Source organism: Vigna umbellata, chromosome 3 (genome assembly GCF_029865625.1).
Source record: "Vigna umbellata cultivar VRB3 chromosome 3, Vumbellata_1.0, whole genome shotgun sequence".
In the NCBI taxonomy this organism is placed as follows: domain Eukaryota; kingdom Viridiplantae; phylum Streptophyta; class Magnoliopsida; order Fabales; family Fabaceae; genus Vigna; species Vigna umbellata.
Window position 1 is genome coordinate 9,580,242 of NC_142167.1, and position 11,759 is coordinate 9,592,000.

Genomic DNA, 11,759 nt, shown 5'->3' on the forward strand with positions numbered 1-11,759 from the left:
TATCTTTTGCAGGTACCTCCCCCTTGGAGCACGAACAGCCCAGACTGACGTGACCGGACAGCCCAGACGAAAGTCAACTGAACAACTCAAACAGAAGAAAGACAAGCAGCTCAGGCGATTCCCGCTTTCGGAAGGAAGACACGTCGGGAATATGTTAGTTTCTCTGTCCCGTAAATTCATACCGAAACAATATTTATTTTCTTCTCAAATTTATCAGAAGAAATAATGCTGTTTTCTTTATTTCAAACTCAAACTGAAACACGAAAAAGGAGTGGTTATTATTAGTTACATAGTCAGACGTTTAATAAATAAATCAATACTCAGCTGAGAAAAAAACACACAAGTACTTTAAAATTCAGAGAATAAAATTGAGAATTTTGTAGTAAATTTTATAAAATAAAAATTTCAGACACAAATTTACTAAATAAAAAATTTAGTGGCAAAATTTATTAAAGTTGTAAACTTTACAAAATTATAAAAAGTTTATACATTCAAATTAAGCCAAAATATAATACGTATTTTATCCTTAAGTCATGACACTATTAAAAATTCTAACACATGATAAAATTGTCAGCTATGTATAGTTTTTAATTTTAAACAATAAAAATTCTACAAACTGAAAGTTTAAGATAAACTTCTAAAAGTATACAACTTTATTGGTAAAATTGTTTCAATATACCAGTTTATCTTTTATTCTCCTCTCAACAAATTAATTCCTTTTGCGAGTATTGGCAGTGTAATCAGAAGAAGAGGTATCCTTCCATCAATGTGTCTTTCAGTTAAACATGAACCACACTTCATTTCCACACTTCTTTCTCATCCTCGCCCTCATCAGGTACCGCCACCTCAATTTTCAGCCACATTCCACACTCTTTTCTTACTTTTCGTTCCAAATTTGTGATCTTTATCATTTTCTGCTATCTGGGTATGTCTCTAGTTTGCCTTTGAGGCCTTACCCCGGAGAAGGGTTGGCACCCTTTTGATGCCACGTTACTTCCCTGTATTGAAGAACAATTCTCGTTTGTGCCTCACCATCAATGGAAGAAGGCTTTGTTCAAGTTACAGCAATGACAGTGTTAGTAATGTAACTTGTTATTGTTTCTTTTTTATGTTGATTTTATTGTGTATTTTGATTCAATGTGTGTCATCTTTATTGCCAACCAGTTGAAACCCATGTTGTGAGATGTAAGTTAACCTTGAACAGCCTTGTAGAAAAAGGGATTTCGAAGGGTAAAGTAAGTAATGGCAGTAGTTGATGCAACTAACTGTTGATACTCTTTCCTTGGATCATAATTTGTTATGTATATTAATTGTTGGATTTCTCACCAACGATCAAGATCACTCACTTTACACTCTGAAGTGAGTTGCTCATTTCGGAGGAGTTTTAGTTCTGTAAAAAATGTGTCAAAGAAACTACGTTTTGGAGTGTGTATCATCTATCTTCGCCATGGCTTTGGACAAGGTTTCAAATTGAGGTTTTAGCAGTATCGTGGATTTAGAGGTTATTAGGAAAAACATAAGTCCCACAGATAGAATTTAAAAAGACTATTTAAGTCTGAAAAAGAGTATATAAGTGGAGACAACTCTCACCTTACTAGATGATTTTGAAAGTTGAGTTAGGTCTAGACCTACATTCTATCACAAGGAGGGGAAGCCTCAGGTATTCTGAGCAATATCTATTTTATACCTAAGTGTGTAGGTATACCCTGGGCACAAATGGAAAAATAAAATATGACTGCCATATCTTTAATGATGATGCTTGTTACAACTGTTTGTGTTTTGGTTACTGTTGTATTCCCTTGCAGTTCGAATTTAATTGATATTATACGGTTTTGGATAGTAATTAGATTAAAATAAATTTCAATGCAAATAACCAAATGAAAATAAAAATGAAGAAAATCCATTTGTATTGTTTTAGGTGCTCGGTATGTTTTTTGTTGCACAATATCAACTTCGGCCATCTTTAGGATCCTGAGATTTATATTGGTTAATAAATGAAATTTTGTTGATTAAAATAAAGGATTACAAATCTATATTTTCATTTGGTTATTTGCATTATGGATTGTGGCTCCTTCAAAGGATTCCTCTTCGTATTCCATGCCAAGAACAAACTGCTTCACGACAACCTACTACTATGCTTTTTCTCAAAATACCCCTTCACTCATATTCTCCTCTATGTAACCAACTTGCACATTTCCTCTATTTGGACCTTTTTTTATCTAGTTCTTATCATTGCCACCCTCTTGAATTACAGCCTTGTTCTCAAGGCTGGATGTAAGGTCTATCAACCTTGTAAAGTGATTATAGCATGCATTGGATTCTCATTTTACTCCAACTAAATGCTTGTGATATTTCATGGAATCTTCTTTTTGCACCTTTTCTTGACACTTCTTCCACATTACTTTTACAATTTATCTGTTTCTTTTACTTTTCCTTCATGTGCTTATTTTTTTACTAATTGGATTTTGTGTTATCTGTCATTGGTTTAAGGTCAGACTCCAGAGCTATCAGATGCATACAGCCATGAAGGTATGTGTGTTGTACTTCCAAAATTATGCAGTAACTAGGATTTGCATTTTTAAATTGTTCCAAGTTTCTAACCATTATTTTAAATGGAGGGTGATATTTGGATGCTCACATTTTGGACGTTCAATTTTTATACTGGCAATTCACCTTTTGAATTTTGATTAATACGTAGAAGTTGCAACCTGCTTTTAGCAGGCTATGCCGTTGATTTCTGCTGGTACACGGGCTAATACCCTTTGATATATATGTAATGTACCAATTCTCCTACAGATTAAGACAATTTCTTCTCCAAGGTTTTTATGACAAAGGCCCAACATTAAGTTTTTTTGTTCTTAATAAAAGTCTGAGTAAGAATAGATTTATTTTACCAAACTTCCATTGCATATGAATTAAGTTTCCGTTGCCTACCTGGTTGAATGTGCATAGGAATTAGAAAGAGAAGAGTTAAACTATGCTCATTAGGCAAAAGTAGTCAGGTAGATCACTATATTAGATTATGGATGTCAATTGTGTTTAGCTCTTACATTGAATTTTAGTATCATAATTACCAATGGCAAGATATTATCAGGTTCATCAGAAAGCGCAGAGAATAAGAAGGGAGAGTCAATGACAAGCACTGAGTATGTACAGCTTGCTCTGCAATATTTTTTCATTGATTGTTAGAGACTGGAAAATATGTTTTAGCTGACGACATCTTGGTGTATGTATTATTTCTGCTTTTCATCTTGCATCTTTATGATTGAAGAAGTTTAGGAACAGTAATTGATGCTTAACTATCCTGACTAAGATGTTGTAAATTAAAAATGCAAGTATTTGATCCAGTCTAGTTCAAAGCACTAAACACATGTTATTGCATTATCCTATGGGGAAGGAAGTGAGAGAAGTGGAGGAAAGAAGTAATTGATTGATAAGTTTTTCAATATTTTTAAATCAAGAAACCAAACAGTAAAGTGACAGGGCTTTCTTTGCCTATCGTTGGGCCTTCGTTAATAAAAAAAACTAGAATGGTCGACTTTCATATGTGTAGATTTTCATTTTCCACATTCATGCTTCATGTTTCCCAAATATGCATGCAGAATATGATCTAAATTTATCATGCTCCCCGTTTTGGGTGCATTCTTTGTGTTGCAATAATTGTAACCCATACATTTATAATATGGCAGGATCATGAAGAAACTGAGGAGATATGGAGTTTCTGGAATCCTATCCTATGGACTATTGAACACTGCATATTATCTTACCACATTTCTCTTTGTGTGGTATGTGAACATTTGGACCTCTCAGCATGCGTTTTTGCATAGTGTTTTCTTGGAGAACTAGTATGTATAAGAAAGAAACTATAAATTTGTATTGAGAGTTTAATAGAGTATGGAAGGTTTATGAGAGGAGAAAGAAGAGTTTGGGGCTAGCAGGGGAATGTTTAGAAGCCTAACTGTATTACAGTTAGGAAGGAGCGGGAATAAGCTCGTATAAATAGAGCTGTTGCACTTTTGTTGGGGAGTTAGTTTCGAATTCTTTTGTAAAGACAGGAACATTTGTCCTGTAGAGGGGCATTAGGCTCCCTAACAGTTGCTATACGTGTACATTGTTTGAATAGCAATAGAGAAACCCATTTTTTTTCCCAATTGAGTTCTTATCTCTGTGTGTGCTTGAAGATAGATAGGTTTCATATTCAGAAACCTATCAGAGTTCTTCACATCTTCCTACTTCTCTATGTTCTGTTGTCAAGGATTGTTACTTCAAGTCTGCACCTAGAAATAAACAAGCTTTGTATTTGTTAGGTTTTACATTGCTCCAGCACCTGCAAAGATGGGTTATGCTGCAGCTGTACAAAGGTAAGCATATATTACTGTCATTTCTCGTATGGTCTGTCCATTATGGTTTTTTGATATGCGTTTGACAAATTCACAGTGATATGTAGATTTCTCAAAGTGATGGCCATGGTGTGGGCTGGTAGTCAAGTCACTAAACTTATAAGAGCAGGAGGGTAAGCTACCTGAACCTTTTCACCTTCTTGGTTGTGTTATGCATGCACATATGTTCCTGTCTCTTGCCCCATCTAAGCCGAAAACTTTGTAAATATAGTAGAAACTATGTTATGTTCCTATTTCCTCTATATATTGTAACTGTGATAAAGTTTGAGCTGTAAGGATGACATTTGGCATTAGCTTGTAAGCATTGTTCCAAAATTCATGCAAATATTAAAACTTCCATGTGACGGAAAGCCCTGGCGCAGTGCTAAGGTTGTGCCTTGGTGACCAGTGTGTCATAAGTTTGAATCTGGATACAATCTCCCTGCATAGACAGGGATAAGACATGTGTTCCTTGCTTCTTAGGGGATCAGAGCTGTTGAAAATGTTTATGTACTGTGCTAGATTGTTCTTTCCTTGTTTGGTTTATTGTTTACATCTATGATCTGTCAGCACATTGAAACTATGCAAAGCCATTTTTAAAAACTTTAAATTGGAATACATCTACATCTAAGGTTAGCACATGACAACCATTTCAAACAATGGAGTTACTTCTTATGCAGAGCATTGGCACTGGCACCTTTTGTTGACAGAGGATTGTCCTGGTTTACTGATAAGTTTAAGTTTCAATCACAAGGGAAGGTAAGTTGGAATTGAATAATACCTTTTTTTCTCTAAATTATTTTGTCATTCTTGTTGTTCGTTCTGACTTATTTGATTTGGCATTTCCAGGCTTTCATGGCTATAGTGGGATTCTGTCTTGCATTGGCTCTCATTGTATTTTTTGTCATCACACTGCTTTGGGCTTGAAGCTTCTCTCTGCCACCTTATAGGGAGAACATTCAAATTCGTTGTCACATAATAATTATTTTGTTCTAAAATACACTATTATTGAAATTTTTTTCTTGTTATATAAGACTGTCTCACAAATTTGCACCTTTTGTCATGTATGTGTTATTTTATGTTGGTTTGGTTTTAGAAAAATTAAAAATATTTGCAAAGTAGGTGTGCAAGTGGACTGTACCTAATCCAGAAACTCTTCCAACCTAATCCGATCTAACTTGATTTTTGTGGATTGAGTTAGATCATTGGGATATCTTGGATTTTGCTAATGCAATAACTATAATTTGGTTAAATAACCAGTTCATGAATCTCAAACATGATGAATATAACTCAACTGCATAATAAATATATAACATAAATTGTCTAATAAAATATTATTAAAAATAAATTTATGTTTTATCATATTAATATTGTTTATAAATGTGTTATAAATATTGTGACCGGTTAATAACTATTGAAAATGTTCATTTGTGTATTTTTTTCTAAAATGCTGATGATCCAATTCAACATAATTCAATTATAATTCAATTGCTAAATAAAAAGAAATGAAAATCCATCTACTTTGATTAAATTTAATTGAGTTACATCGAAAAATTATATTAAATTTGGCTCATAAATGGCGACTTCTACTTATGAAAAGAGTAGTGAATTGCAAGCAACATTTTCGTATTGAAGTACATAAATTAATTAGCATTTACAAATTTACTTATAAATAAGTTAATTAGCATTTCAAAAGGTTTATTTTTAAATTTTTTTTCTATAAGCTGTTTAGAAAAATTTAATACACGTAATCTTTACTGATCGACAAACTAGGCTTAGGAGGATTATTTTTAAAAATAACTAAGATACAAATAAAATTTCTTAAAACATAAATATATTACATGAAGGGTACATATTCAAATTAAAATCACATTTTTAAACATTATCAAAATAAAATGCTTTAAACCATGGTCACCATAAATTACTTCCTATTAATCTCTAATTACTGAAACAATTCCCCTCTTTGGTTTATGAAAAAAACAATGTTTCAGTATCTCTGTTTATGTTTCTTGTAGTTTTATACATATTTGTGCTTCCTAGGTTTGGATAAATACAGGTACCCTAGAGTAGAGTATCAGATACAGATACATAAAGTAAATTTAAGTATGGGGCATCAAAGATTGTGATCTTACAATGGTGAAGCAAAAATTGTCCAAAATTATATATTTTTTTAGGAAAAAAGGCAAGTCAAAAGATTAGTATTTTAGAATCAAACTCAAGGGCTAACAGCAGTATCACTGTGGCCATCTAAACTTTCCACTAATCTCCTTTTGGCAGATTTGGTTCTATAACACCAGACCTCAAAAGCCTCACTCAAGTCAGGGTATCCAATTTCCCTACTTCTGATCCAGTCTGCCAAAATGTCTGCTTGATCATTTGATGGCAAAGTCAATATCAGTGACACAATTGCTCCTTCAATGGCCTGGCACAAATCTTCATTCATCTTGTAAGGAAAACCAATCTCCTCAACAGCTTTTGAATCCAGCAAGGGCTTCATCTTCCGGACATATGGAAACCAGGTCTTCAGCAATTGCACTCGACATGGAGCTGGAAGAATCACACTACCATAACCAACTGCTTCCAAAACTTTACATGCTACTTCTATCAATTTTACTTTCAGCCCCCACATGATATGGTCAAGTTTCCTGTCTTCAATGATCCCCAAAATTTTACTTGAGATTGCAGCCCAGTTAGAAACAAAATTCTTCATCAAATCCATCTTGGGGAGCACATTACACATCCATTCAAGATCAGATACCCTTTTCATTATCCTGTTATACACCCCCTCAGGCTCAAGGGAAGTGTCCAAAAGCAAGGAACACAGATCCGTTTCAAATGAATGAATGATATTGTACACACCCATTGTTACTGCTGATTGTACTTCGCTGTCGGCGACGATGATTGTAGTATCTCCATCTTCTCCTAGCATGAAGTCGATTTGCTCTTGAGCAGAGATTCGTAGCTCATCTCCAAATGGTAAACATGGTCCCTCAATAGACACAGCAAAGCGTACAGCTGAAACAAATATATCTTTTGTAGAGCTTAAATCTCCAGGTCTGGTGTTAGGTATTTTTGACATGGCCATTTAACTGTTTCAATACTACAGTAAGATTTTGCAACCCCGTGTGTTCATCCAGAAATGACCTCCATGTTTGCAAAGAGCGGTTTTTACCTATTGATTATGGTCATTGCAACAAAATAGCTTTAAATGGCAACAGCATGACCACAGTCTTAGTCTCAAGTGCATGTCAGAGATCGAAACATAATGTAGACCAGTGAAATGATCTATACGAAGCCTTCTTTTATTTGTCAGTGAAATACTTGCAGGAGCAGTAGCCTTCAAATTCTTAGGTCACACTAATCTTTCACCAATATAGTAGTATCATGGTCAAGCTTACAATGCAGATTTAACTGGAAATATTCATGGTACAAACTGCAATTCCAATACAACACAAACCACCCTTCAACCAACAGAATAATTTAAGCCTCTAATAAGGATGATACAGAGAAATAAAAACAAGGCATAAATTCCAGACGGGTGCACATGCGTTTTTTCAAGCACGTGAAAAGCCATCAAATTGACATAAAACATGACAAATAGTCTCCTGTAAACTACATCAAAAATAGCTCACCTAAACAAAGGTATTTAAATTAACGAAAGTTTACAAAACACAATCACATCACAAGAAAGTACAAAGGAACACATGCAGTCTCTAACATAAAACTAATGTATCCTGGTGAAGAAAGGCTCCTCACTATGGCATAACCCACTGGTGATAGACACAACTTAACCATTGCACCACGGCACACTCTCTACACACACAAAAGTGGTTAGAAATGGAAAAGGAGATGAACTGTTTATCCCACATCCATTTTTTCCTATCAGTGCTGTTGGAGATCACACATTGACTAAGAATAAGGCCTGGTTATAACATGTAAGTAGTGTACAATGCTCATATTATATATAGGGTTGAATTAGGCATAAACCCACTAAGATGCCCACTTCTCATATTCCTTTAACTCTGAAATGAACTAAACCCACATTCCTACTGCTAGTCATTAATCAATTGAACATGATCATTCCTTTTTCAAAAGTCATTTTGGACTGATTCTGGTCAATTAGCATAATTTTTCAATTGGTCGGTTCATCAAGAACCACAAACAAACTAGACTATAGATATACTTGCCTTCACACAACCATAACCATTACATGACCGGAAGCACAATAATCACTGTTTCCAGCTTCGAATTAAAAATTCAGTCCATGATACAAAACATCAAGTTGAAATGGAGCCTGTGGTTAATGTGTGCAGTCACATACTAATGCTTATCTCATGAAAAGAGAGGTTATAGAAAGCAAAAAACACCAAAAGAATCTGGCCTCTCCGAAACATATTACCAGCACCCATGACTCTTTTTTTTCATTTGTCAACGTATCAAAGAACATTTCAAGTGGAAAGATAGACAATTACGAAAACCATTGAAAAAAATGAATCATTTAAGCCAAATAAATCTAAAAGATATGCAATATTCAAGCCAGGAGAACAGATATAAACAACCCCACAACTACACAAAAAGCAACACAGACAGAAAGAAACAACAAAAAAGAGAAGAAAAAAAACATCAAAAAGTAAAATAGATACATATATAAAAAGAGAAAGTAATCAATTTGCGACTTGGAAAAGTTACAGTATTTTAAGCAAACAACAACTGATTATCTTTTGTGCTAAAAGAGTGTTTTTGGCTAGATAAAAAAGCAGAGATTTTGACATTAAGACACAGACATAACCATGTGACAGAACCTAGGAAAAAAAAAAGACAAGAAATTTACCTTACAATCCGAAAAACAGAGGAGAAAGAGTGCATGATTTCATCTTGTTCCTAACCTCACATATCACCACCAGTTTCATGGCCAGAAAATAAAAACCCTAACAATACTGCGTCGTTTAGCTCCAAGTTTTTAATCATACCGAACTGAGATGCACTAAGTGCTGTGTAATAATTTAATGATTTTTTTATTGTAACAGAAATTTATAAGATTATTTTGCATAAAAGCATCCTTACATATTTGAAAAATTAATGACATGATTGAATGATCTGTAATATTATAAAGAAAATTTAAAAGTTGGATTTTAGTGAATTTATACTGTAAAAGAAACTTTTAACGATGAAAAGTTTTCCCCCCAAAATTACAAGAAGGAATTTCACATAATCTCAGAAAACAATAAAAATTGCAAGGGTAAATGAGAATTAAAAAAAAGGTTTAATAAAAAATAATCTCAATACAAAAGTTCAATATTATAATAATTAATTACTTTTATTTTCGTGTGCTTTTCTTCTTCTTATATGCATTAACTTCCATGATCTTTTGTGTTTGATTTAAAGTTGAAGTTTTTATAATATAATAAGAGTGAAGATGAAGATTTATTTATTAATTCAATTCAAAAAGTATTATAATAATTTTTTTAGAGAGAAAGTTAAATCATGTACACGAGTACTGTCTTCAACCCATACAGAAGAGATGAAGCGTAATTCCGACAATTAACATAAAAAGTTTTCTTCTAATATGTTTGGGTAAAGATTTTTTTAGATTATTTTATTTTTATTTAAAATTTAAAATATTTTATAAAAACACGTGTTTTTTGAATGAAAAACTTAAAAAGAAAATTAAATTTTAAATTTTAAATAATTTGATTATTTAAAATAATAAAATTTCAAAGTTTACAATTTTATGTAGTTATGATTTTTGGAGGAGTATGTTTAATCTTTCTTTTATAAGTTATATTTAAATGGATTTTGATATATTCTAGAAATTTCTATAATAAGAAAAATATATAAATATCTTTTATATATTAGAAATAGTTACATATTACAAACTATTATTATATATTGTTACATGTTAGATAATCATAATAAATAATAATAAATTATTATACTAGACTTATAAATATACAAGAGATAAGGTTTAAGGGTTTATGATTAATAAAAACGGTAACAAGTCTGAAAACAAAAAAACACTAGAAAGATGAATAGTATTTTCGAACCCTTTCAAAAGCAACTCTCATAGTTTGTAAAGGACATATATAAATTGTAAGATGTTTAGACGTTAATTTTTATGAGATAAGTAAAAGAAAAATGTTTTAAACAACAAAGTAATAAATCATAGGTTTTATACTAGTTCACTCAATCTGAGTTACATCAAGTTCTTCCTTACGAACTCTTGAGAGGTTTTACTAATCTTTATAAAGATTATACGAGTTTTACCTTTCTAGGTTTACAACAAATATTCTAACCACTTTTGGTTCTCTAGTGAACACGATTAGTATGAGTTTAACCACTACTGATTTACAGATATTCTAACCACTTATTGTTTTAACCCTAGACAACATTTATAAACAAGTGTTTTAATTCTCTTTAGAATTTAGAATGCAAAAGGTGTTATGAGCAAAGGTACAAATAATAACTCTCAAAAAGAGAATGTGAGCAATACAAAGAATGATGTGATTTTGCTAAGGTTTTTCTTTCAAAAGAAATGTACAACGTCAAATAGTATATGAGCAAAGGAAATCATGCCCAATCAACATCAAAATAACAAACCACTCTTGTATGATTACTAGAACCATATAACAACCCTTTTCCAAGAGATCCTTTAATGTACTTTAATATATGAATAACTGCATTCAAATGATCTTCACATGGGGAATTAAGGAATTGGCTTACCACACTAACTCCAAAGAAAATGTCAGGAATAGTAATTGTAAGATAATTCAATTTTCCAACTAGTCTTCTATATTTCTCGGGATCGGACATAGACTCCCCTGTTTTGGTAGAAATTTAGTATTAGGATCCATGGGTGTATCCACAGGTTTTGAATTCATCAACCCAATTTCCTCCAAAATATCTAGTGCATATTTCCTTTGAGGTATAATAATACCATTGTTGGATTGTGCCGCCTCAATACTCAAGAAATATCTAAGTTTGCCAAGATCTTTGGTCTAAAAATGGTTGCAAAGATGTTGTTTCATCTGAGAGATGCCATGACTATCACTATCTAAGGCATCAGTAATAGATATTGGGATGGTCATAGAAGAAATAGACGAAAGGCAGGTATAAAAAGATGAAGACAATCTATGATAACTTAAAGCAAGATAATGTGGAAAGGGATTACAAGTAGAACATATACCTTTTTAGAGGGCAATTGGAAGGGTAGACTCAATTGTCGAAGCCAAAGGATACAAGGTAGTTATAAATCAATTGAGTCACTTGATGGTCGTTGAGAAACACCTGGTAAACTAGACACAATTGGAGGAGCACAAACAATAGGAATATTGATAGTATTGGAAGAAGACATATCAGAAGAAGAATGATCATTAAAATAAA

At 32.7% G+C, this 11,759-nt stretch overlaps 2 protein-coding genes across 3 annotated transcripts; one reads left to right on the forward strand and one right to left on the reverse strand.

Annotated features, from left to right (window-relative positions):
- Nucleotides 1-676: 676 nt before the first annotated feature.
- Nucleotides 677-5,437, forward strand: LOC124835185 (Gag-Pol polyprotein/retrotransposon). 2 transcript variants are annotated; one of them, XM_047310118.2, is made up of 9 exons: nt 677-835; nt 938-1,084; nt 2,496-2,529; nt 3,095-3,146; nt 3,690-3,785; nt 4,308-4,361; nt 4,448-4,513; nt 5,060-5,138; nt 5,229-5,437. In XM_047310118.2, the coding sequence occupies exons 1-9, from the start codon at nt 767-769 to the stop codon at nt 5,304-5,306; spliced, it is 675 nt and encodes a 224-aa protein (XP_047166074.1). In that variant the 5' UTR covers nt 677-766; the 3' UTR covers nt 5,307-5,437. The 2 variants fall into 2 exon arrangements, with proteins under 2 accessions (XP_047166074.1, XP_047166136.1); XM_047310180.2 differs by having other exon boundaries at nt 938-1,075.
- Nucleotides 5,438-6,458: 1,021 nt separating this feature from the next.
- LOC124835337 (BTB/POZ domain protein) lies at nt 6,459-9,368 on the reverse strand. The gene is made up of 2 exons (XM_047310286.2): nt 9,211-9,368; nt 6,459-7,812 (listed from the first exon to the last, which is right to left on the reverse strand). Exon 2 carries the CDS (start codon nt 7,462-7,464, stop codon nt 6,595-6,597), a length of 870 nt encoding a protein of 289 aa, XP_047166242.1. The 5' UTR covers nt 7,465-7,812; nt 9,211-9,368; the 3' UTR covers nt 6,459-6,594.
- Nucleotides 9,369-11,759: the final 2,391 nt, after the last annotated feature.

Excerpts from the sequence above, each read along its gene's own strand:
- LOC124835185 (XM_047310118.2), top strand. The coding sequence starts at position 767 with ATGTGTCTTTCAGTTAAACATGAACCACACTTCATTTCCACACTTCTT. Across the intron at positions 836-937 it reads CTCATCCTCGCCCTCATCAG|TTTGCCTTTGAGGCCTTACC; the intron begins GTACCGCCACCT and ends GTATGTCTCTAG. Across the intron at positions 4,514-5,059 it reads AAACTTATAAGAGCAGGAGG|AGCATTGGCACTGGCACCTT; the intron begins GTAAGCTACCTG and ends CTTCTTATGCAG.
- LOC124835337 (XM_047310286.2), bottom strand. The coding sequence starts at position 7,464 with ATGGCCATGTCAAAAATACCTAACACCAGACCTGGAGATTTAAGCTCT.